Consider the following 26,999-nt stretch of genomic DNA (forward strand, 5'->3'; position numbering starts at 1 on the left):
AAACTTTAGAGTTTCAGAACATGTGGTAGATTTGTGCAAAGAAATAGAACATGTGTACTTACACTTCCTCATATACAAGCTGAAGACCACAGACCCTAAGAGAAGAAGGGACACTCGCCAAAGCAGCAGTAATGCAGCATCCTTTTAGTGTTGCCTTTCCCTTATTTATGAGGATCCTGAGAATGGGTACACAGCTTCCACACATTTTCTACAATGATGGGGAAACGCACAATTTCTCACTAATAACAACAAAGAAGTGGTTTTGGAGTTTATGTCATCGTTTCCATCCCTGATAAAACAAGCTTCAAAATTGTTCATTAAAATGCTCCTAAGCAAGAGCAATTGATTGTAGTCCTTAGCTATGTTAAATTATGCTTGAAATACGTATTGCTGATAAAGAAACTTTCATTGACCCCAAGGTCCTACCCTAATCTATATTTCTTTCCAACTTAGACAGCCTAGTATCTTCACTGAAAGGGAAAAAAACCAATCCGGTTTGTAAACTGTTCTAGGCTGGAAAAATTCTCAGGAATTTTGCCAAACTTTTACCCTCTTATTAGAGTTTTACTTAATATGTCAGATCTATGATCATGGCTGGCCCTGTAACTAGACAGATGGTACTCAACTGTACATTTAATGTTACATTTTCTAATATCATAATACAAAAATAGTTATCACTGGCTGCATAGTCATATTGTGTGGACACCCAGGAAAAGTAATTTTCACAAGTCCTCTTTCATCATCTACTTTGGTGAAGCCAAAAGTTTGCATGCCATGCCTCACCATCTGTTGATGAATTGCTTGCTAATATATTTTTATTAAATCAGGGAATTTTGGGGGAATTTGAGATATTATAAATTCTATTTAAGAGCAGGAGATAATATATTTTTATATTTTTATTTATTTACTTTATTTATTTGACTGGTAGAGATTCAATGACAGAGAGCTCTCATCCACCGGTTAACTTCCCAAATGTCTGCAGCAGACAGGGGTTGGGCCAGGCTGAGGAGAGGAGCCTGGACCTCAATCTGAGTCTCTTATGTGGAGAGAATGGAGTCAAGTGCTTGAGTCATTTCCTACTGCCTCCAGGGTGCACATGAGGAAGAAGCTAGAATCAGGAGCAGTGGAGTCCAGACTTGAATCCAGGTTCTCCGAGACAGAATGTAGGTGCCCAGGGGGTGTCTCATGCACTGTGCCAAATGTATCTCTAATGATCAGTTCTTCAAAAGAACTAGATTACATTTTGCACTGAAATTACAACCACCACGACTGACTCTCTTCCCGCCATTTCATAAGATCCATCAGAATATTCAACTTACTTGTATTACAAAAGAAATTTGAGGCCGGCACTGGGGCTCACTAGGCTAATCTTCCACCTGCGGCGCTGGCACCCCGGGTTCTAGTCCTGGTTGGGGTGCTGGATTCTGTCCCAGTTGCTCCTCTTCCAGTCCAGCTCTCTGCTGTGGCCCGGGAAGGCAGTGGAGGATGGCCCAAGTGCTTGGGCCCTGCACCCGCATGGGAGACCAGGAGAAGCACTTGGCTCCTGGCTTCAGATCAGCGCAGCGCCGGCCGCAATGCGCTGGCCTTAGCAGCCAGTTGAGGGGTGAACCAAAGGAAGGAAGACCTTTTTCTCTGTCTCTTTCTCTTTCACTGTCTAACTCTGCATGTCAGAAAAAAAATAAGGAAAGAAATTTGCAGAAATTGCATTAAATAGAATATGGTCAGTATTAGTAAAGGAAATACTTATCTCTGTGCCATTGTATTTAGCTTCTCAGGCATAAAGGATTATGTTCTTCCATCAAGACTAAATGAATGCAATCAGTTGTGCAACCCATCAACTACCTTTTCAGTAACATGATTCAAAGAATACCCTGGATTTTCCAGTTACCATGAATAAAATATGTGCAAATGAGTTTATATCTGTAGTCACCACAGATGTCTTTTGTCTTAGGACAAAGCAGGGAGTTACAAATGTATTATTTCTGCTGGACAGGCAACTAACAAATGCAAGCATGGGCCTGGATAATAGTTTACCCAGGGTCTCAGGAGACACTTAAAGTCCCAATTAAGTTTGTAAGTCTCTCCTCATACATATTGATATTGTGCTAATTCTTCATTGAACAGACATTTATGAGATTTATTTTGTGATCAAGCACCGTGATAGGCAATAGTGACATAACAGGCCTTATTCTCAAGAGGTGTTCATTGAAGAAGAGAAAAAAGTCAACATATATAAATGTACAATTACATACTGATATATTTGTATAAAAGAAAAAATACACAGATATAGTATGTAAGCTAGTACATTAGGATAGAGTTCAGTTGAATCCATAACATATTACAAAATAAAGATGATGAAAGTCAAAAAGAAGTTTACTTTCTCTCATAAAAAAAGATTGCTTGACACAGGTGGCCCTGGGCTATGTATGGAAGCTCTAGTTGACAAAGGTTGATACTTTTTTCTTTGCTCCTCTCATTTTGAGCATGTTCTTCCACTCCATCATCAATATGGCTGCTTAAGCTCCAGTAATTAGGTTTCTCTTCCAGCTAGTACAAAGAAAGGAAGTAGAAAGGTGGTACTTTGCATCCCATTTGAAGAGCTTCTTAGAAGTTTTCCACAACCTGTCCCTTTACATTCGAGGGTGAACACATAGTCATATAGGCATGTAAGCTTTAAGGAAGGTAGATTCAGCCATGTGAGGTATACCTAGCTAAGAATTGGAAACCCTTCAGCAAGCATGAAGCAAACAAAGAATATTTGGGGACAAATAACAGTATGTGCCATAGCTGTAAAAATGATGTTGGATATAAGATTTGAAGGATGAATATATGTGAATCTGATGGAAGCGGGAGGGGTAAAGAGACAATGGTCTAGACAGAGGCACGATCCACACGGCTGCAAAATCTTTGCTTGCAGCTGGTCCTGGACCATTTGTACCCATTTATCTTTAAGGTCAGAGAGAAATGATGTTACTTAACAGTCAGTTAATACTATCTTGTAATTTTTAAAATATGAAATTGACCTGGATTCTAGCTCATCCTACAAACAGAATAGCCTTTGCTGACTTGCTATATAAAGTCCTAATCTATTTTATTCTTCACTATTTTTCTTGAGTCTGGTCCATGTGAACATATTTAATTTTGCCTTGTTTATTAACAATAGTAAATTTACTCTTGTCACTTCTAATAGTACGATAGATATACAAATAAAAAAACTCTCCCATTAAGACCATATAATGTTATTATGTATCAATTTACATATGTTATAAGTGGCTTCTTGAAGTACTTATTATTCCTGAACTAAACACAAGATTTTGAAAATTTATATAAACATCTCATATTTTAGTAAATGTAAGAATATATTTTAAAATAAATCATTCAACTACTATGATTTTTCTGATAAGCATTATCTGCACACATCTCCTTCTATTTTCTTTTTTGTGGGGAAAGGATTGGCAATTCCAAAATAATTTCAAACACATTTCATTTAGTATTTGTTTTGTGCTTGAGAAACCAAGACATAGCAGCAGGTGTTGTAAGACTGAAGATACTGGAATTTCACATTCATGTTACATTACCATAAACAGACACATTAGTACAAATAGGAGAATTAATGCTTTCCGAATTTTGTTACTCGGGACAATGAAATGTGTCGCTAAACAGGCTAGGCTGATATGCAGTTACTTAATAAAAATTCAAATTATTTTAATGCAAAGTGATTTTATTCAAGGAAGTGAAACATTCATATATCTTGTCTTTCATAAAACAATTTTTTCAACTAAGCTTCTTAGCAAAATGAACATTCTTCTGCTTAAAAAAAAGCTGTAAGCTCTAGTAAAATATTCCATTTTTAAAAATAAAAAAGGTTATAAAAGCTTGCTACTTCAAGTTTTCTTTTTGGACTAGTTATCTCCTGTGTTAAAGGCTCCCATTCTGTGCACAGTATTTTCAAGTAGACATGACCTTTAATCATGTGTTTTTCTTACCAAGAAAAAGCCACTGGCAAATGCCAGAGAGCACACATATTCATTTTACCTCCATGAAATGAGATTAAACCATATGAGAGATCTGTCAAAAGAATCTCAAGAAGGGAACGTAAGGTCTTGCTGACAAGCAACATATGAATGTCTTAAGTAGACGTTTTAGAAAAGATTTTCAGGAAGAAAGTCCCATTATACTTACATTGGTTTAATCTGATGGCTTAAACATTTTTATGTACTTATTTTCATTTTACTTGAAAGACAGAGAGAATGATAGGTGGGAACAGAGAGAGAAAGAGAGAGAGAGATCTTCCATCTGTTGATTTACTCTCCAAATGCTTGCAAAAGCTTGGGATGGGTCACACTGAGCCAGAAGCCAAGAAAGCAATCCAGGTTTTCCACATGAGTGACAGGGACCCAACTACATGAACCATCACCTGCTTCTCCCCAGGGTTTGCATTAGCAAGAAGCTGGAATTGGAATGGAGCTGGGACTCGAATCCAGGCACTCTGACATGGCATGTGGAAGTCCCAAGCAACATCTTAACTGCTACATCAAATGCCTGCCTCTTAATGTAAAAGATACTGATGCTCTAAAACTGCAGTACTTATAAAGGGAGTCATGATGGAAAATGGGGATGAAAGATAAATAGGTTGGAGAGACAGCAAGTTGGTTTGGATGGGAAAGCTGTATGAGAGGTGATGATGTAAATGCTGTAGACAAATAGATTACTATGAATTTGTTTAGATATGAAAAAGATGTTTCCAACCTTGGCAGTTGCATTAGTGATCTGTTGTTGCGTAACAAATCATACTAGGATTTGGTGGCTTAAAGCAATAATTATTTATTATCTCTCATGGTGGATAGAGATTTGGGCATGGCACTGTTGGGTGTTTTTGTGTGAGGGCCTTTTATGAGGCTGTAGCCCGATGTCAACTTGGGAAGCAGCATCTAAAGCTTAACTACTACAGGACGATGCACTTCTACAGCTTTGTTCACGTGACTGGTAAGCTGGTGTTGGCTGTTGTCTGGGATTCTTAGTTCTTTGCTATGTGAATAACACTCCCTTATAGCACATCAGCTGTTGTGAGCAGTTCCAAGAGAGCCAAGTAGAAGCAGCAAAGCTTCCATGATCTCCTCTCAGGAGGCACACTCTGATACTTCTATCATACAATACATTCATGTAGGGTCAGCACTGAGGAATATATGTCCTCACAGGGTAGGAGTTTGTGGAGGTGAGAATCATTGGTGTTATCACAGAGGCCAATGATCAAGTCATATATTATTATTATTATCAGTATTTTGTTATTTTATTCACCATGATCATCATTTTTATTACAAAAGGGTACTATATATTTGGCAGCTTATGGAATTTCTAATATTAATAAAATTCATGTGAGCTAGCTGGTATTAAGGAATGAAGTAGAGCTCAGAGTAGACAACTTGTCCAAAGTCACACAGTTAGTAAATGTCAGGATCTATGCTGATCTGATTCCCAGTCACACATGTTCAGGAACTACTGTTGTTTGGGACTGATCCTGGAAACATTTTAAGTGCCTATTTAATAACTGTTGTGCCACTTAAATGAAAAATAAAGCTAAGGCAACTAAGTCATTTCCAAATCCTGACCCACAGTAAGAGGTAGTAATCAAGTAATTAGTGAACGTTTAACCAACCAAAAACACTAGTGCTTTCTTCATCACTATCTTAATACCAGAATTTTCTTATGCACTTCTTGCAATTTTGAATATTTATGAATGCATTTTATTTATTATTTATTAGTGTATGAACTTAATTACTATTTAGCTGAAGGCATAAAGAGAATGAATAAGCACACTGAGAGGGATTTTCTTCATATTTGAGAAGTACAACGCCCCTCTCCCAATGAACACTTGTTTTAACTAAAGTCTAATTAGGAATGAGAATTTTAAAGAGTTACTAGTCATATTGATTGTAGTAGATAATTTAAAGCTTTTAATTTTACAGTTTCTTAGTGACAGACAAATCACTAATTAAGAACAGATGAATATCATTCTTGACATGGCAATATATTAAGTCTAAATTTGGAAATTCCTTGGCAAACATATGCCCTAAAGGAGATAGAAGTTAAAGGTCATTATTGAGGGCTGGTATTCAATTTAATTAGCCTATGTCAGTTCAAAAATTACTTTGGAATCCTTATAATTCAAAAATCAACTGGAGTTAAAATTGACCCACAAGAGAAAAAGAAAATAACTTTATTACAAAAAATCAAAGCAGATCTTTCTGAAACTTGGTAATTACAACTGGAGGAAGGCCTTGCATATATCTAGCCTTCCACGGAGCAGTTATCTTTCAAATGGAAAATATTTTTTACACTGTTAAAAATACTCCAGTTGCCTTCTACTATTGTCCATAGGTACCACTTGGGATTCAGTTTAAAAAACAAATTCCCTTGGCCCTTGCATATTTTTCAATCATCTTTGGAGGTGGCACTTTGGTAGCTTGCATTTTTGGATAACTATGTGTTTCTAAAGTCTGAGAATCCTGCTAACAATTTAGTGATTCTTTATTCTGAGGCAGGATAAAGAAGGAATAAAATGAACTGCAGCCAATAACATAACATCCGAAAGCTCAGGTACAATTCACTTATTTATTTTTGAAAGGGAGAAAGAGGGAGAGGGAGAGAGAGGAAGGGAGAGATAGAGTTAGAGAGAAAAGAGAGAGAGAGAGAGAGAGAGAGAGAGAGAGAGAGATTCTATCTGCTGCTTCATTCCCCCCAGATACCTGCAACAACCAGGGCTAGGTGAAACTGAAGTCCCGAGTCTGGACCTCCATCTAGGTTTCTCATGTTGGTGACAGGGACCCAAGAACTTGAGCCAACATCACTGCTTCCCAGTTTGTGAATTAGCAGGAAGTTGAATCAGAAGTGGAGAAAGCCAGTCCCAAGAAGACACATACTGTATGTTCTCCCTGATCTGTGGCAACTAACCGAGTACCTAAAAGGTGATCATAGAAGTGAAGTCCGCACCTTGCGATGTGATGACTTTGAACAGCCCTTGTCTTGACTGTAGAGGAACAGGGTTTTTTGTTGTTGTTGTTTCATACCATTTGTTGAACTCTTTACTTAGTGTAGGGTTAACCTTATATGTATAAAGTTAATTGAAAATAGATCACAGTAAAAAATGAGAATGGAAAAAGGAGAGGGAAGAGGAAGAAGGGTGGGAGTGAGGGTGGGAGGGAAGGTAGAATGGGAAGAATTACTATGTTCCTAAATTTGTATATATGAAATGTAAGACTATATATCTTAGATAAAAGGTTTCCAGGCAAAAAAAAAAAAGTGAGGAAACCAGGACTCAATCTGGCACTCTGATATGGGATGCAAGTGTCCCAAACTGTGGCTAAACCATTGAAATACAACACCCACACCTTCCCTCTGCCCACTTATAAATGAGAAAAATTAGTTTAGAGAAATTAATATTCATATATGTCTGACTTCAAAAGTTATATTATGTCATAGATTAATGAGGATTTGATATTCAAGACTAATAACTTTAGGATAAATGTGAGATATTGAAGACAATATAAGTGGAAGTTTTAAATTTTATAAGAGTTTACAGGACCTTGGTTTCATGTAGTGAATATTAAATATAAATGAATATAGTTATTTCAAATTTATGGATATTTAAACATTTTATGTCTGAAATAAATGGGGAGGTAGGGAAAGAGGAAAGGAAATATTATATTCTTATGTTTGTATCTATGTTCGTATTACAATAAAATATTTTGAAAATCCTTAAAAATAACAATTCATTCATTTATAATTCTCACCAAATAAGCAAAGAAAGTGACACTGACAGCCATAGACACACAGAAAAAATAATAAGCTTAATTGACTATATCCTGTGGGATAATTCATATTTATAGACACAATGGCAAGTATAATCCTTATATTTCCAACACAAAGCTTGGTAAAAAATGTTTTTTGACCTTTATGATAATCACATATATCCTTTAGACATTTTTAAGTGCCAATATTTATTTACCTAACAAGTGTACTTTATGCTTTAAAAAATTCACAGAATAGGGGTCGGCACTGTGGTGCAGCAGTTTAAAGCCCTGGCCTGGGGCATAAGCATCCCATATGGGCACTGGTTTGAGTCCTGGCTGCTCCACTTCTGATCCAGCTCTCTGCTATGGCCTGGGAAAGCAGTAGATGCCCCCACATGGGAGACCTGGAAGAAGCTCCTGGCTCCTGGTTTGGATCAGCACAGCTCCAGCCGTTGCGACCATCTGGGGAGTGAACCAGTGGATGGAAGACCTCCTCTCTGTCTCCACCTCTCTCTGTAACTCTGTCTTTCAAATAGATAAAATAAATCCTAAAAAAAAAAGAATTCATGGAATAATATGAAAATAGATTGAGTCTGGACTGTGGCATAGCAGGTAAAGCCTCTGTCAGCCAGGCAGCTCAGTTGGGTGCTGGTTTGAGTCCCAGCTGCTCCACTTCTGATCCAGCTCCCTGCTAAGGTACCGAGGAAAACAGTGGAAGGTGGCCCAAGTCCTTGGGCCCATGCACCCAGGTGGGAGGCCCAGAAGAAGCTTCTTGCTCATGGCTTTGGATCAGCCTGGCAGCCATTTGGAGACTGAAGCAGATGGAAGCTTGCTCGCTCTCTCTCTCTCTCTCTCTCTCACTCCGCCTTTCAAATATATAAATAAATATTAAAAAAACCAGATGTGCATACCTAAAATAGATTTTCAATAATTATGATAGAGATAACCATAAAATTTTACACAATCTCAACCAGCATGGGGGTGAATCTAAAACTGGAACTGTGCTTTGTCCATTTGAGACAAACATTACACTGGACACTCAGGAATGCATCAAATTCTGGAAGAAAAAGTAGGAAAGGGGAATGGCACAGGAAGTCCTAGAGGCAGTGAGGAAATAGAAATGCAATAGCTACTTTGCTTTTTCTTACAAGAAGCCTAAAATTTAGTTGAACACACCCTGTGGGACATCCTACTATAGCAGGAAAGAAAGTGTTGAGATTAGGTTTGGGTAAGCAGAACAGCACTTGGTGACCAAGGTGACCAAGGGAGAGCCAACCAGACTTCCTCTTCCTTGATTTTAAATCTTGCGGGACAGCTACAGGGCTGTGAGTGGTGTTAGCCTGTCTGGTGATGGCAAAGCAAGGTTTGCCCTACAATTAATGCTAGTGTAGAAGCTACCATGATTCTTCTTTTACTTGCTCGAGTTCTTCTCTGCCTGTGTGATTCAAACCGCTCATCCCACTTGCTACTACTCTGTATTTCTGCTTTGTAGTTTGTCACCACCTCACATGTATTACACATTATTCTATTCATTTTATTATGTCTTTCATCCTATTAGAACATAAGTCCCATTTTCACCTGCTCACTGAAACTTATTCAGCAATTAGAACAGACCTTGGCACATAGAAGGCTGCAAGATCCATGAAATAAACAAAATCCAAAAAACACTTTCTTTTGAGTAGGGCATTAACTGGGTCTTCCACATTCTTTTCCCAGCTTCCACGAATTTCAGCTTCCATGAATCTCTTTATCCTTTCTTAAGCTCTATTTTATTTAAATAAATTATGTTGGCAGGGTTCCATATTAAATTTTTCTCTATAGTTTTTTGAAAATGTGATACATTTACTGGCTATATTAAATCAAATGAAATTAAATTACTACAATGTGAAAATCAACTATAATTTTATAGACCTGTGATTGTATTTGACCACAAATATATAAACACTCCTGGCTTTTGTTTAGCTTGTAATAAACCATGACTGTCTCCTTCAGTTTTATCTACAATGTATAAATCACTCATATTTTCTTACATACATATAATATACTGTCATTTAATCATTGTTGTTAGACATAGGCAAAAATTGTATTTAGAATTAGCTAATTGCACAAATATATTAACTTTATTTCAGTTATAATATTTTATAAGGTTAAAAAATTCAAATCTGTATTAATAAGGAATATCTATGTATATTCATCCCATATATATTTTTGGAGGATTTTCTATGTGCCAATGGAATGTTCTGGAAAACACTGTTTAATAGAGAAAATATATTTTCTAGGAAGCTTTGTCTATAACACGGTATTACCGCACAATTAAAATAATAATTTTCCAATGAGTTTCTCTTTTTTTCATTTTTGAAAATTGAAATATAATTTGAATAAAAAAGTTTCCTTTACTACTTAAAGGCTAACCAACATTCAGTCAGTTTAACATTAATCTCATTAGCACCTTGAATTCCTTGCCCCCTTGATATTTAGTGGCATCTGCCAATATTTATTTCCATTCCAATTTCTGGTTAGGAAGATAATCACCAAAATCTATTTATTAAGACTTGTACAATCTGCTCTTCCTGGCTTGATGCTCACTGCTGTGTGAGATCTGTAATTTCAACCACAGACCTTATTTTCAACCATCCCCACTCTTCTAAAACATGTACTACCATAGTAATCCCAATCACTTTGGTGAATAGAGTAAGCCCATTTGATGTGAACTACCTCACCTTTCTTCCTTTCTATAAAATTTCTTTTTATCTCTTTACGCATCTTTTCCCCTGTTTTCCTAAGAAGATGAAGTTTTCTTCTTTACAAGGCTAACGTTTCTTCTTTTTTAAAACTTGTACTTGTTGATCTTGTTCCATTTTCGTCTACTCTCTGTCAATAAAATTGTTTAGGATCAAAGAAGACATGTATTTTTTTTTTCTTATTACACAAGTGACCTAGCAGAGTAACTATTTCTAAGAGTAAATATAGGATGTTTAGGATGTTTAACTTTTATTAAAATGAATCATTCACCATTCTTTTTAAAATACCCTTTTAGTCCAGGAACCAGCTTGTTTAAGAGAGACTTTTAGTTGAAGTATTTCTTCTTAATGAGCAACAATACCAAAAGACTGCATTGAATGTGTGAGCATGTCCACTTGCACATGACCCAACATGAGCACAGGGAACAGTATAACTAAAGAAATGGAGTCAAGACCTTGAATCCATAGCATGTTGTCTGAGGGACACTAAAAAGCTAAGGAAAGTAACAAAGGTAGTTTCAGATCATGGCAGCTTGACTGTTCACAAACACGTCTAGTATACATTATATTTGAAAAATGTTTTTAAATTGTGTTTACGTGAGAATTATTGTGAATATTTATTGTTTTGTAAAAGCAGTATTCTTCCTCAAAGTCCTTCTCAGCTTTTTTTTTTTTTTTTAGATTTATTTATTTATTTGAAAGTCAGAGTTACACAGAGAGAGGAGAGGCAGAAAGAGAGAGAGCTCTTCCATCCGCTGGTTCACTCCCCAGATGGCCACAATGGCCAGAGCTGTGCTGATCCGAAGCCAGGAGCTTCTTCCCAGTCTCCCACATGGGTGCAGGGGCCCAAGGACTTGAGCCATCCTCTATTGCTTTCCCAGGCCATAGCAGAGAGCTGGATTGGAAGTGGAGCAGTCGGGACTAGAACCGGCACCCATATGGGATGCCAGCACTTCAGGCCAGGGCATTAACCCACTGTGCCACAGCGCCGGCCCCAGTCCTTCTCAGTTGACACGTTTAGAACTAGCTGATTCTTAAAGCACAGTTATACTGCATTTTCCATTATTTTCTGTTAAACTATTTATTTTATCCTACTAAGAATTTTAGCTATTGCCCCCTGAAAAAATTGACCATACATAAAGCAAGTTTTTAATAAACATCTGTTGAATGAGTAAAATTTGTGTGCAAATATCTGGACTACATTCTGTTATTGTTGGGATGCAATTCCTTATGTATTAGATATTTATGGAACAAAGTGGCATTAAAACACATAATATAGTTAAAGATTGGTAAAGCATCATTCCTCAGACATAGTGAATTTATAACAGCTGGTTTACAATAATATATCTTTTAGAATTTCAAAGAACACTTTTTTGTCATTTTCTTTGTAAAATGAATCAAAATACACCTGTGGCAGGGTCTATTTTGTGGCCCAGCAGGTTTTGATGCCACTTGTAATGCCCATATACCTCATCAGAGAGCTGGTCAGAGTTCTAGTTCATTTGCTTTTGATATAGCTTCCTAATCTATGTGGGAAGGCAATAGATGATGGCTCAAGTACTTAGATTCCTGTAACCCATGTGGGAGACCTGAATGGAGTACCTGGCTCTTGGCTTTTGGATGGCCCAGCCTCAGTGGCCATTTGGGGAACCAGTGGATGGAAAATTCTCTACCTCCTCTCCTTCTCTCTCCCCTCCCCCTTTTAAATAAGTAAATATGTAATAAAAGAATACCTCTGGCTTCCCTTAAGAAAAGAAAGAGTAATGAGGGTGGGAGTGGGGGAGGGAGGGAGGGCAGGATGGCAAGTATAATTAAAACTGTATATATGAAATACATGAAATTTGTCCCATTTACATGAATAAAAAAGTAAAAAACAAACAGCCAACTATACTTTGCATTCAAAAGAATAAACCTTAATTGTCTTAAACTACTCGGGGGAGGAAGTTATTGTAAGTTCAAAGATGTACCATCTTAGAAAGAACAGATTAATGATGAGCCAAATAAAACAAACAGAAATAACAGAGAAAAAGAAACTGTACCATGACACTGCTGCCCAGAACTAGCACTGTTGCATTAATTATATTTTCAAAAAAAACAGCCAATAAGGATTGCTGTTTTGTTTGAATCTTGCTTCCTTTTTATCAACCTAATTAAAATAGAGAATATGTAAGATGCAAGAATTAGGTTACATACATTGCTTCCTAGTGTCCTTGACTAGTTTTCTATTTAACTTTGTCAATTTATGCTTGAGATATAAATTGAAAAATCATTTCATGATTTTTTTAAAAAAATGCGAGATATAGCATTGACTGTTATTGACTTTAACTATACAGACTTCTTTAAATTTTTATATAATGTATTCAAATTTGTTGATATTTGGACCATATTTGAAAATTAGTCAAGTTCATACATCACTGTTTATTAATTTGCATTTGTATGTAAAACCTCAATATGATAATAAAAGATACAAAAGGGTGAACATTAAAACAAAGTATGCAATGCAATTTGCAAATACGAAAAAGTGTTTTTGAAACTCTTCTTGAATAGTTTTCATAAAGACACAATATCAGTGCTTTGAAAGCTTGCTTATCTTTATCAGCACAAAATATTTCATATAAAATTAAGAACTGGAAAAGCTAATTCAATATATTTCAATAAGCTCTCTTAACTTACACATGAAGTATTTTAATGTGGTGCTTGTGCTCATTTATTACATTTTTTCCTAAATTTAAGATAATCCAAAAGATTATTTGTAAAAGAAATTTTGCAATTACTTAGGTAGTACATTAATCATTAAGAACATCATCTAATTTTGATTGGGTGACATCTTAATTGGAATAAATATGCAAAATTTTATAAATATTTTATTAAGCATTTACTATGATCTCATCTCAGTATCTTTGTTTTTACTAGGAATATTATTGCAGTTATTCATCTTTATCCTTTAGTAATTGGCAGAACATAGTTTTGAGTGCCCTTTGGAGTTAAACAGAGTTCAAAACTATGTTCTGCCATATTACACACATTACACTTAAGTATAACACAAATTTTTGTTGAGAATAATCCTTATCATTTATAAAATAATTTTGAAAAGAGAAAAAAACAGTAGTATAAAAGTGGTAAAGTTAACTGTGAACTATAACTAAAAGTGACTTTGGAAATGGGATAATGCAATTGAAATCACCTAGTTTATAATAATAAACTCATAAGTCCATGGAAGTCAAAGGAGTTTTGTCTGTCTACTCCAGAGAAGAAAATAATATGCTATTTTGACTTTTGGATCATTTTTCTCAAGTTGATGCTGATATTCTTGTGTGCAGAGATCAGGTGTTTTGCTCAACATTGTTAAGTCTGGCATAATAGGGTTACATATCAATGTTTGTTAATGATTTAATGAATTAATGAAAGAGAAACTGACCTGGGCAGTCTCCAGTTCAGACATTATCTCCTTCATTCATTCAAAAAGTACAACAGTTTCTATTTAACAGGCATTAGGGTAGATGCCAATAAACAAAAATGTATAATTAAGCAAAATAAATTTTGTTGTGAACTGAAAGTTCACAGAGAGAGAAATGTAAAACTGAATGTACCATGAAGAGCTTTCAAAAAGTGATGGGAAATGCATATTATGAATAACTTGATATGTTATCCCTCTTAGTATTTTTTTTGTTTGTTCCACTTAATACTTTTGGTTGAATACTGTAATCAATACACAATTCTTCTTAAGTGCTGAAACTTAACTGAAAAGTGATCGCTGTTAAATATAAGAGTGGGAATAAGAGAGGGAAGAGATGTGCAATTCAGGACATGCTCAAGCTGACTTACCTCAAACGGTAGAGTTAGAAACATACCAGGGGATTCCAATTCAATCCCATCAAGGTGGCATGTACCAATGCCATCTCACTAGTCCCAGTGATCAATTTCTGTTCACAATTGATCATAATGATAGGACTAAGAACCAAAGGGATCACATAAACAAGAATAGTGTCTGCAAATACTAGCTGATAGAATAAAAAAGGGAGAGAACGATCCAACATGGGAAGCGAGATACACAGCAGACCCATAGAATGGCGGATGTCCTAAACAGCACTCTGGCCTCAGCATCAGCCCTTAAGGCATGTGGATCTGGCTGAAAAGCCCATGAGAGTATTTCAGGCATGGAAAGCCAAGACACTCTGGGAAAAAAAAAAAAAAAAAAAAAAAAAAAAAAAACAACCTAAATGAAAGATCTCCATGAGTGAGATCCCAGTGGAAAGAACGGGTCATCAAAGAAGGAGGTACCTTTCTCTGAAGGGAGGAGAGAACTTCCACTTTGACCATGGCCTTGTCTAAAAATGATCAGAGTCAGTGAACTCAGGGGGCTTCCATAGCCTTGGCAGCTCATGACAAGAACCTAGGGTGATTACTGATGCAATAAATAAGAGTGTCAATTTGTTAAGTCAACAACAGGAGTCACTGTGCACTTACTCCTCATGTAGGATCTTTGTCCCTAGTGTGCTGTACATTGAGATTTAATGCTATAACTAGTACTCAAACAGTATTTTTCACTTTATGTTTCTGTGTGGGAGCAAACTGTTGAAATCTTTACTTAATGTATGCTAGACTGATCTTCTGTATATAAAGAGAATCGAAAATGAATCTTGATGTGAATGGAAGGAGAGAGGGAGTGGGAAAGGGGAGGGTTGCGGGTGGGAGGGAAGTTATGGGGGGGAAGCCATTGTAATCCATAAGCTGTACTTTGGAAATTTATATTCATTAAATAAAAGTTAAAAAAAAAGAAAAGAAAAAATTATTCATGAATATCTAAACATTTTGTATCAAAACAACTATTTTCCTAATTCTACATTTTCCACAAATTTTTGAAGTGCCCTCATACAATAAACAGTGCAATAGATATACATTAATCATGCAATGGAAGTATAAGGAGAATTGAACTTGAATTTAAATTCAGGGATGACATTCCAGCAGGAAGTAGAAATCTAAGTTTCCAAAATCATTTAAACGAGATATCTAGCACATTCAAGTGGCAGAAGTATCAGTTAGGTCCAGGGGTGATATTCACAGACGGGTGATAAGAAAAATAGCTTCCAAAGTATCTATGCAAAATAAGCCAACCACATAACACTGAAAATGACGATAATTCTGAGTAAAGCAGTGTATCCAAGAGTTTCATTCCTAAACTCACCTCCAGGGTCATTTCATCTACTTCCATAGCTTTCCTCTCACTATTAGCCGAGAGGGAAATTTATATTTACATGTACTATTCATATACATCTCACAGGATCCTGAGAGCCAGACCTGGGTCTCCAACTATTCAGTTTGTCTAAAACTAAAGTCGGTATAGTGTTTTCCAAACCTGTCCCTCCTCCATAGTCATCTCCCCTTCCTTCACCAGAAAACTTCAGAGATAATCTTACGTCTTCATTTTTTGTGTCCCTGGTGAATAATAATAATAATACTAATAAGTGATTTCTTATTCTCAATTTCCCTTCTTCCCTGGCATTATCTGAAACATAGAGCTACTTCAGCTCTCTATAAAAGCAATATATTTGTGGACCCCAGCCTGGAATATAAACCTGTCCCTCCTCCATAGTCATCTCCCCTTCCTTCACCAGAAAACTTCAGAGATAATCTTACGTCTTCATTTTTTGTGTCCCTGGTGAATAATAATAATAATACTAATAAGTGATTTCTTATTCTCAATTTCCCTTCTTCCCTGGCATTATCTGAAACATAGAGCTACTTCAGCTCTCTATAAAAGCAATATATTTGTGGACCCCAGCCTGGAATATCTTACAACTCTTTTTGTGTGTTTATGGCTGTGTGCCAGATAATCTGCTTTGATGCTAGTTGAAAAAAAGAAAAGAACACGGTGCCTGTCCTCGTGAAACCTATAGCTTACAAGGACTCCAGCAAGCAGAAAGTCTGCAAATGGAAGACTTAGAGTTTCCTCTATGCAGCTCTAAGGGTACTCACTATTTCCATGGTAGGTCTTGCTGATAAATACATCTTCTTCTTAAATGAACAAAGATGCACTCTTTGGATAGATACCTTGTCCTCAGTTTCCTTTTATAATTTTAAGTGTAAAACTGGGATACAGGTTTATTGGCAATGTGATTATGATTAAAATATATTTCTAACTGGCAGGAAGCTGTGTGTGCATCAATAAATGAGAAGATGAAAATAAATGAATGCCTGAGATTTAAACATTAAATATGCTATAGAACAGTGTTTTGATGACATGGAGCCAAGCTTTTATAAATTTCTGCCGCTCTTTATCAACAGGATTAGAAATTAGGTATATTGAAATACTATTGCTGCTGTATTTAACCATCTCAACTTTAGGCAGTAGAATAATGTAAAGGAGAAAGTGCACAGAATTCTGTGTCCTACAACCTTTGATTCAGAAAAACATTATATTATTCTGTTTCTCCGTTGTTAATGATTTGAATATTTTTGTTAATATCAGTCTTCTTTTTTCATCTATAAAATGTGAAAAACCTGACAACCCTTCTTGATTTTTATTTATAAAAATTTTATTAATAAAAATTGAATTGTTCACTCTGTTCCAATTCATTTCCTCACCAAAACACCATCCAGGATTCCAATTAATAGTAGATCCAAGCCTATCAGTCCTCACTGAACATCCTTGAAAGTGAAGTCCAGATCCTCAGAAGGATGAGCAAATCTATGCTGATATTTGGAGAGTGTATACTTTACTCTTAGCTATTTCCTATCTCCAGGTTATATTCTAGCTACACGACACACTGCCTGCGACACACACTGGTGAGTAGATTCGGACTTGCTGTCCTATGTGACTGGAACACCATTCATGATCATGAATGCAACTGGGTGATAGAGACAAACCTTGAGTCTCTCATTTATCTGGGATTTTTCTTGACCTACCACATAACCCTGGAGCCAAGAAGTCTTTTTATCATCTCTGTAAGGATAGGGTTACTTTATCTTTCACTCCTGACAACAAGTGTCAACCAATTTAATGGGTATTTCCAGGTGCATTTAAAACGATCCACAGTAAGAAGTCATCATTTCCTCCAAATAATAGAAATACAATGTAGGACTCCTAGGTAGCATCAAAATGATAGACTACAGAAAATATGGTTCTTTCCTGAGAAGAGAGTATTACTTTGACCTCATTTGAAAAAAATAAAAAGATGTTTTGCTTCATTTTAAATACAAATAACATATTTGGTGTGAAATTTCTTTACACAATTGAGAGTCCCAGCTTACCTATTCATCTTTTATGTATTTCAAGTGTGAATCATGTAGGACAAGTATGAAAATACCTATGAATCGGCCAGCGCCGTGGCTCAATAGGCTGATCCTCCGCCTTGCGGCGCTGGCACAACGGGTTCTAGTCCCGGTCAGGGCGCTGGATTCTGTCCCGGTTGCCCCTCTTCCAGGCCAGCTCTCTGCTACGGCCCAGGAGTGCAGTGGAGGATGGCCCAAGTCCTTGGGCCCTGCACCTCATGGGAGACCAGGATAAGTACCTGGCTCCTGGCTTCGGATCAGCGTGATGCGCCGGCCGCAGAGCGCTGGCCACTGGAGGGTGAACCATTGGCAAAAAGGAAGACCTTTCTCTCTGTCTCTCTCTCTCTCACTGTCCACTCTGCCTGTCAAAAATAAAAAAAGAAAAAAAAGAAAATACCTATTAATCAAACTTTAAAGTTCTCTTGATATAACAAGAACCCCAATTGGTAAAGAATCACAAACAAGTATAAAGAAAAAATATCATAAAGGTTTTGGCTCATATATATTTAAATATAATAACATCTAAACTTAATTTGATCACTCATGTGCCTGTTACAAATTTTGAAGAATTCAACTTTATTTGGTTTTCAAAAGCTTGGTATTCAACAAACTTACCTTTACATATCTTTAGATATTATCTCTGTTGATACACACATGTGCTTTACTAACTGCCTATATAGCTAAAAGAAAAATATTTTGTTGCCTTTGTATTCATTTTTCATATTTTAATCATTTATTTTTTAAGATATGCACCCCCACTTATTAAAGAGAGATATTGGCAGTATCCCTGTGCCAGGGATATGATAAGATAATGTTCTTGGTGATTATAACAAAGCATAATAATTACTTCTTTAGAGCTATACAGGCAGAGGGGATCAAAGGAAAGGCACTTAATACAGCAACAGGAATGAACGAAGGCCTCATAGAAGAGGTAGCTTTCGAGAAAAGAATTTAAGGAAGTTTCCAAAGGGCAGGTCCAGTGAAGAGATAAAGACAATCCCACAGAAGCATAGAAATGACACTCTGGGGAAACACGTTGAGAAGTTTGTTGTATGTGCTGAAAATCACAAGGGTCTTTTAATACCAAGCTAGGGAGATGATACCCATCCTTTAAGGAGAAGACCACATGAAGCACTTGAAACATGAACATGGGGGATTACTGTTTCCACACTGTGGTAATGTATCTTCTCTCATGTTCAGCTGGTGTTAGGGAACAGCAGGGTTAGCTACTTTTATACAGAGTTTTCACAGATAATGTTCCTAATGCCAGGAGCAAATGGCAGACATGTGTCCTAAAGAAACAATTCAGACAAAATTACTTCTATCACAAGTTAATTCATTTGGTTTGAGGAAGAGGTTTGCAGACTTTGTTTTCCTTTTCATAATAGCATGTTGTTTCTTATTTGTAAGTTTACAGAGTTGCAATGAATAAAACTGATGAATGTGGAATATGAGATATGGGCCTCAGAAGAGCATTGCTTCTCCCTACTGTCTCTAGCAACTGGTGACAAACTTCCATGAAAGCTTATTGCTGCACTGACACAGTTTGAAAGCCATGGGTGCAGGTATGGGATGTCTAGGAAATTAAGGGAGCCAGGAAGGTCACCAGCGCCTCTGGGAAGACCAACATATTTGTCACTCCCCCTCTTCGTGGAGGAACGACACAGGACCCTGCGCTGTTCTTTTGTCTGCTCGGCCCTCCCCAGGTTTGTTGCTGGTTCTTCCCGGGTTGGCTACCGTCCCTTCCACCTCTGTGGAAGGGCGGTTCCCCCTGCCACTTTCCCCACTTCCGCGGGGGAGCGGCACACCGCCGGCCGGCTCTCTCGGGGGCTGCACAGGTGTTCCTCAGGTAGATGTTCCCGGTGCATGTTGTCTCTCTCCTCCTTTATAGTCCTCTTCCACCAATCCCAACTCTGCTACCCACACGCCGAGTACGCTGCTCTCCTCCAATCAGGAGTGGGATCAGCTCCTGCAGGTTACTGGTTGAACTGGAGGCAGCTGTGTAAAAGTTGTTTTTACTCCTCTCCCAGTGCCATATTGTGGGAGAGCAGATGCATAGAATAAGTCTGAATTCTAGTAACTTAGTCTAGTCCGAGTTGCTCTCCACAATATTAAGTCATAATTAACAGTCCAAAGGCTTATTAGAGCAAATGGAATTTTATTTTTTTGTAAAAATGGAGTTATAAAAGAAAATATGTGAAATTATGTCCAGACATTTTTATGGACATAAAATAAAGGAGACTTCACATAATGTTAATTTGTATAAAATATGGTATATTCATTTACACATAAAAATACATTTGTAGTTAATTTTGAATGCACATAGGTTTTCCACTGGTACTTATTTGAGTCCATAACATTGGTAGTTGCAATGTATATAAATGTTACAATAATTATTATTCTCTCCACTATCAGTTGATTGATTTAGTTAATCAAAAGTCATTTTAATTTCTAGTCAACTAAACCTAAAACTTGACTTTTGGTGATAAGTAATACATTAGACATAAAATACAAGTTGAGTGTTGCCATCATCCACAGTCCAGGCGCCTCTCCACAGTAAAATGCAAATGCTAGTGTATTCATAGTGATAAAGAATTGAGAATTCACACATAAGTAATTTATTCAAATTGTGTTTGATACTTTATACAAAAAGGATATGCATATGTGTGCAGAAGCATGAATATATATGGCAAAATTAAGATGAAATGAAAAAGAAAATCTTGTACTCAGAATATCCTCAATTCCTTATTTTTCTCTTTTCACCTTGGAATTACTTAGGCCAAATGCATTCTAAATCTTACTCATAAAACTTGATAACATACAATTCCAGACAAAATAACTGGACAGTTTGGATGTTTAATGAGAATATGGAACTGAAACTCAGTATTATTCATGCTAAGCTGTCTTAAATATTTTTGCATATGTTAACTGCTGTGCTAGAATAATTTTAAGAAAGTAAGCATTAAAATCTGAACTCCGTGATACAGAATCATTTCAGAAGTAAATTTGCACCATTCTATAATGAGAACCATCTTGGAAAATCTAACTAATCATTTCCACAAATTATATTTTTTGACATATGACCTATTAACTTTTATGAAATGCTATTTCTTTTAAAAATATTTCAACCAAAGAAAACATACTACCTTAAAATTGACTTAGTGTATTTGAAAAGAAAAATGTGTTTCTTTCTTTTGAAAATAAAAGCAATGAGTCAACTACAAAAATATTTACATTCATGTTGTAAAAACCACCTGTATTTCTTTCATTTTTGACCAAAACTAAAAAAAATAATTAATTAAAAAAACAGTTAAAAAAGATAAACTCCCAAACTTCACATATTATCTTTATCCTAAACCTCAGGATCAAATATCACATTATGAGATGAAAAATTTAAGAGAATGGAGCTAATACTTGCCAATATATTTTATGTGAACTCATAGGGATATTACATGAAATTGTTGCACCAAAAAGAAAAGGGAAAGAAAAGGAGTAGTTACATTTTTTTTTCCCAGTGTGTTTTCAAAGGAAATCACCTGCCAAGAGAGGTGTCGGCAAGATCTTTACTGAGGGAATTGTCAAAAGCCTGTGTCATGACTGAGCATATGGAATGGACTGACCCTTAAACTTTAAGAGACAGAAGTAGAATACCTAATGTCAAAAGCTGCTCCAAAGAGCCAGCTCCAGGATATTGTAGAAGGTGTTTATATCTCGGTGTACACAGAAGGGGGAAAAAAAAAGGTAATAACTCTGTGGAAGAGCCCCGGGGCACTTGCATTTTGAATCACTGCCACACTAAGCAGATCACCACTGGGAAGAGAATATATTCTGCAACAATACAGACTTGCACTATCAGTAGACATCAGTGTAAAACAGGACAGGCGACAGGATTAAAAATAGAAGTAGAAAAAGAGCAGAGAGAGTAATTATATGGACTGCTTACAGGTACAACGGCAAGAAACATCTGTAAATCAGATGTGCATTTATTTTGAAGCCCCTTAAATTTATGTCTAACTTTACTATATTAATTCTCCAGATTTCAGGATTTATTTTTTGCCCAAACACTATAACTCTACAGCCAAAGTAATGAAATGACAGGCTATTTATATTTCCATAACATTAAATATACAGAGAGAGAAGTTCATTTTCTTTTTTCATGTAATGATAATATGACTGAATCACAAAGTAAACCTTAGTGCTGAAAGATGCAACTGGAAGATAAAAATGAGGTAGAACTTGATTTACTTTTGACTTAATCATTTTCTGGATTGATGGCTGATTTATTCACAGGCAATTGAAATACATTTTGTAGATAACAACTTTGTAACTCTCATTTATATTTATAATATACATCATTTTGACTTTTTGGTAACACAGAAAATCGTACATCTTAATGAGTTTCTACTTCCCCTCCAACAGAAAAGCCTACTAAATACGGCACTTCAGCTTCCTGTAGTCGTGACTGTTTGTATATTGCACACAAAATGAAATAAAATAGGTTAAGCTAGGTACCTGAAATACAGAGCATTTTTCAAGCCCAGAGGACTTCGTTTTCAAAGTACTATAACTTCTTTTAATTCTACTCTTTAAGGGATGTATGAGGGAAGTAATTCCACAATGTGCAGCACATTATAGCCATAAACAACAGAATCAGGAGGCACACACATTTCATAAGCTCTCAAGAATGTCACTGCAGCGATTTAAAGATCCCTGTGAAAACTAAGTGTTTGCTATTATTTTACTTGAATTCCCAGAGAATTCGACTGCTATCCTATTTTCACAACTCAAAACAGACTAAATTGGCATGCACATGATCTATCCCATACGCCCTCCTCAACACTTTCACACTCTTCTGTTTTCCTTTCTTCGTATCAACCTATATTAGAAGTTTGACTACATATTAACTTGTTAGGTACTGAAGTCATTTAAAGCGCACTTACTTGAAAAGTATAAAACCGGGTCCCATTAGGAGGATGCACTTTAGGGGAGCCAGAAACGGTGCTCATATCCGAGAAAATCATTTCTGATCACAGAGACAATATAATCCACAAGGAGCTGGATGTGCAGAGCAGAGAGCTTAGCGTACAGATAAATCCGTGCATGCATTGAGGGAGACAGCAGGGCGAAAGGAAATCTGCCCCATCCTCCTTAGATACACAGTGATAGCATTTTGAATCTTTCTTCTACATTTGAAATGTAGGCTGAAAGGTCATCAGCCACCGACCTTTCGTGCAGCTAGATCTTCAGAACACACAGGGCTAAAAAAATGTTTAAAACACAAGAGGGAAAAAAGCAAGAACCAACGATAAATGGAGCTTGTGCAGAATCTGGCAGTGCTGTGGACCTGCCCATCTGTTCTCAGTGATAATCACCTCCCTCCACCACAGTCTAGCAGAGTGATTATGCTAAATATCTTGGTGAACCAATAACATACAGTTTCATTTCAGGCAGGCACGCACAGTGTAATTCAGGGGACCCCTTCTGACTAACCTGAAGCATGCTTCGCGATTCTGCTTAAAGCTGTACTTCCTAACAAACTGCTTTACCACTCTCATTTCTGCGCCCTTCTCAATCTCTTTTGACACTCGGGCTTTTCAGTAACACGCTGATTTTTCTAAATAGCGCTTTTTGTAAAAATAAAAAGTTATTTTATGATGTACAAATCAGAGCACATTTACAGCTGGCTAGAACACTGAGGGGCAAGGCACGCAATTGAGTAAGACTACAATGACAGGGATCTGACAAATCACGTGTATCAAATATTTTCCACTTTTTTGAACTAATACAGAACATGATGAACATGAACGTAATAATTATTCTCTCATTTCCTCCATCTCACTCTCATTTTTCTCCATCCTCAAAAATTAAATTTGACAACCAATGCCTTAAAAAATACCATATATTTATTTTAAATAATCTTATTTCATATACATTCAAAGAATTCACAATGTATCTTTTATATGCATGAAGATTTTTGACTCAAGATCTAAAAATACTGATTTTAAACATTTAGATTGAACTGAAAATATGCTCATTTTTCTATTACTTTAACATTCAGTGTGTAGAAAAATCATATTCAGATGACTTGACAACTTTCAGAGGTAAAAATAAATGTTCCATTTACACATGGTTCAAAGGTGGAGGCTTCAGAAGAACAGAAAGGAGAATGAGCCTAAAGTGGTGTCTCTGTGAATGTATCTAAGAGGACAACATTATTCATAATCAAGATCCAGGAAGCACCTGCTTTAAACCTGGAGGCTATAAACGGCTAGCAATGAACTCTTATAACTTAAATTATTATTCATTTATACTTTTGACTCTGTAATTATACTTCAAATTTATAATACCAGTGGGGAGACAGGAGAAAGGTTACTCTCAGTTACTTAGATGGAATACCTATATTCTCATAAATTAAATGTGTTGGTACTTTAATAACTAGCAAATAGCTAAAAAAGAAGACTTAATTAAAATAAATATTATTTTTGAAGTAATTTTAGATTTACAGAAAAGTTGCAAAAAATAGTAGAAAGTGTCCTCATAGATTTCTCATTCAATTTCCCCAATATTGGCAGGTCATATTCCTACAGTATATTTGTCAAAACTAAGGAGCGAATATTGGTACATTATTCATCTGAACTCTAAACTGTGCTTGAACTTTGCTGGCTTTTCCATTAATATTCTCTTCCTGCCCCAGTTCCTAACCCATGCACCACATTTACTTAGCTATCCTGTCTCTCCAGTTTCCTCTAGCCTGTGGCAGTTTCTCAGATTTTCATGACCTTGCCAGTCTTGCTGAACACCGGCCAAGCATCCCATAGGATATCCCTTGATCTTTGGCCGGAATCAGTTCATGCATGTCTTATATTTTCCTAAGATTAGTTCAGGGCTGAGCCTTGGGGAAGAATACCACATAGGTAAACTGTCCTCCTCATCACATAATATCATTGAAACACACATCCACATAATATCACCAGTGATGTTAACTTTCATTACTTGGATAAGGTAAGTTTTACAAGGTGTTTCTACCATACAGTTATTACTCTTTCCCTTTCCATACTGTATTTTTTGAATAGAGTCACTAAATCTAGTATACCCACAACAGGGTAGTAAGGATGGATAAAATTAAGCTCTGCCTCCTAGAGGATAAAGAGATCTATATTTATAATAAAATTCTTCTGTAAATAAAATTTATCTCACGGCAGATATTTGGCATAATGATTAAGATGCCACATGGGATACCCACATCCCATATTGCAGTGTCCAGGTTCATGTTCCATTTCAGATCCTGATTTTAGCTTCCTGCTAATGCATTTGGTCCCTATTATCCACGTGGGAGATACAGATTAATCCTGGCTTGAGTTTAGTTCAGCCTAAGCTGTTCAAGTGTTTGGGGAGTGAACCAATGAAAGGAAGTATCTATCACTTCCTGCTTTTCTGGCTTTCAAGTAATTAAACAAATAAGTATTTTCTCCATTTTTTTCTCAATCACTTATTCATGCAAGTATAGACTTACATATATTTATGTTATACTCTGGATAATAGATTAATATTAAGGTATGTTTTTGTCCTATTTGCTCCACCTCTGGCTGCAGGAATTCCTTCAATTCAACTTTATTCTGCTATACCTTTGACATGCCCCCATCCTTGTGTTACTGGAGCCCTCAAATGATGATTTTAAAAAATATTTTTCTCTTGTGTAAGTCACCTGTAATTTATTAAAACTATTAATCTCCTTAACTATAACTATGATTGTCATTACAGGCAAACTTGAAAAATAATGTTTTCCATAATTAAGTAAACAGTCATATTATCAATTTTTGACAGTAATGTTTTTCCTTCTGATTGCATAGCACACATGAAATGCATTCAAATATTTTGAAATTTTCAAATTTTGAAAATGACTGTATGGGCCTACTGTGGAAGATAATAAGACATGTAAAAGTTCTGGTTGTTACCATTTTTGTATACATGTTGGGATCATACTTTGTCTTACAATTGGTGGGGTCATCTAACTGATGCCCCCCAAAAAGCTAAAAGTAGAAATATGTCTCGAATACCAATCTGAAGCTATTTTGGAACTCAGGTCGAAGGAGAAGCATGTTTCGAATAGACCACCCCTGTGCAAATCTAACTCCATATATTTTCATGCAGCTAAATCTCCTTAACTAAGCTAGGGTAATACATTTTAGGATTGGGTACAGATAGATGAAGAAAACGGTATCTTGAAAAATGTCCATATTCTCATATTCCTTGAACAAGCTTAACACCTTAATTTTAAATAATTATAAAAATTTTATTCCTGTCATCAAACACATTTCAGGTGCTTGATAAATGTTTGTAGATTCAATGATGTGGCTGAGGTAACTATTTAAACATTATTTCTAATAAATTTCATGAGAACAGCTTGACCACTGATCTTTCTAGGAACTCAAAATGTTAACATATGCTTAGAACATAAGAAGAACTGGGTGTGCAGTGAGCTCACTGGTTTTCACTGAGCTCAGTCTCCCAATCCATGGAACGGAGATAACGCCTCACTCAGTTTTCTATAAAAATTAAGTGTAATTAAATAAAGGAGTGTGAAGTTTACTACATTAACAGGAAAAAAATCCTCAAAATTTGTTTCTGCTCTTCCTTAAACCTTTCTTTAAATGGCAAGTACACAGAATAAAATTTCATAAATACTGTTATGCTTTCAAATTGCTGCTGCTACTTGATAGAATAGATTTCAGGAAGTTCCAAAGTTTACGAGACATAAAATTATAATACAGTGTGTATATACCATGTTCATTTAATTTAAAAAGCAATTCTTTCCCTATAACTTACATGTTTTTATTTTGTTAAATTTTAAAGAAAATTAGCATTTAAAGGGAATGATATCCCTAGAGAAGTATCAGATAATGGCAATTTAGTCAAACTGTACATTAGAACAGTTGTTTAGAAAAATCAAAATATAAAAATTCAAGTAAATAATTTAGTCTATGTACTAAAGTTCACACATTCATAAAGAAAAATTGGCTTTCATTTTAAATTTAGAAAAACTGATTTCATATATGTTTTGTTAAAACTTAAAAGGTGAAGAGAGAATTCCTGTTAAGCATTTCTGTGTCAGATATGCACATGGGCCATTTAAGTTGATCCATACACCATCCTTTGGCCTAGTAATATATATTGCTTCTGTACATTAGAAACCTGA

General features: G+C 36.0%; 1 protein-coding gene across 18 annotated transcripts in view; it reads right to left on the bottom strand.

The window, feature by feature from the left end:
- PPFIA2 (PPFI scaffold protein A2) overlaps positions 1-26,999 on the bottom strand; it is a 548,204-nt gene that overhangs the window by 343,606 nt on the left and 177,599 nt on the right. For 2 of the 18 annotated variants that reach the window (XM_051846501.3, XM_051846499.3), the window contains exon 1: positions 22,744-23,208. The exons of 13 other annotated variants lie outside the window; for them this stretch is intronic. In XM_051846501.3, coding sequence (XP_051702461.1) covers positions 22,744-22,824 — 81 coding nt within the window. In that variant the 5' untranslated portion in view covers positions 22,825-23,208. Of the gene's footprint in view, positions 1-22,743; positions 23,209-26,999 lie in introns of those variants that run through there. 3 more of the 18 variants (XM_051846497.3, XM_051846498.3, XM_051846496.3) reach the window with 2 other exon arrangements.

Source organism: Oryctolagus cuniculus, chromosome 11, assembly GCF_051225735.1.
Source record: "Oryctolagus cuniculus isolate XC-2025 breed Fujian yellow rabbit chromosome 11, ASM5122573v1, whole genome shotgun sequence".
NCBI classification, from domain to species: domain Eukaryota; kingdom Metazoa; phylum Chordata; class Mammalia; order Lagomorpha; family Leporidae; genus Oryctolagus; species Oryctolagus cuniculus.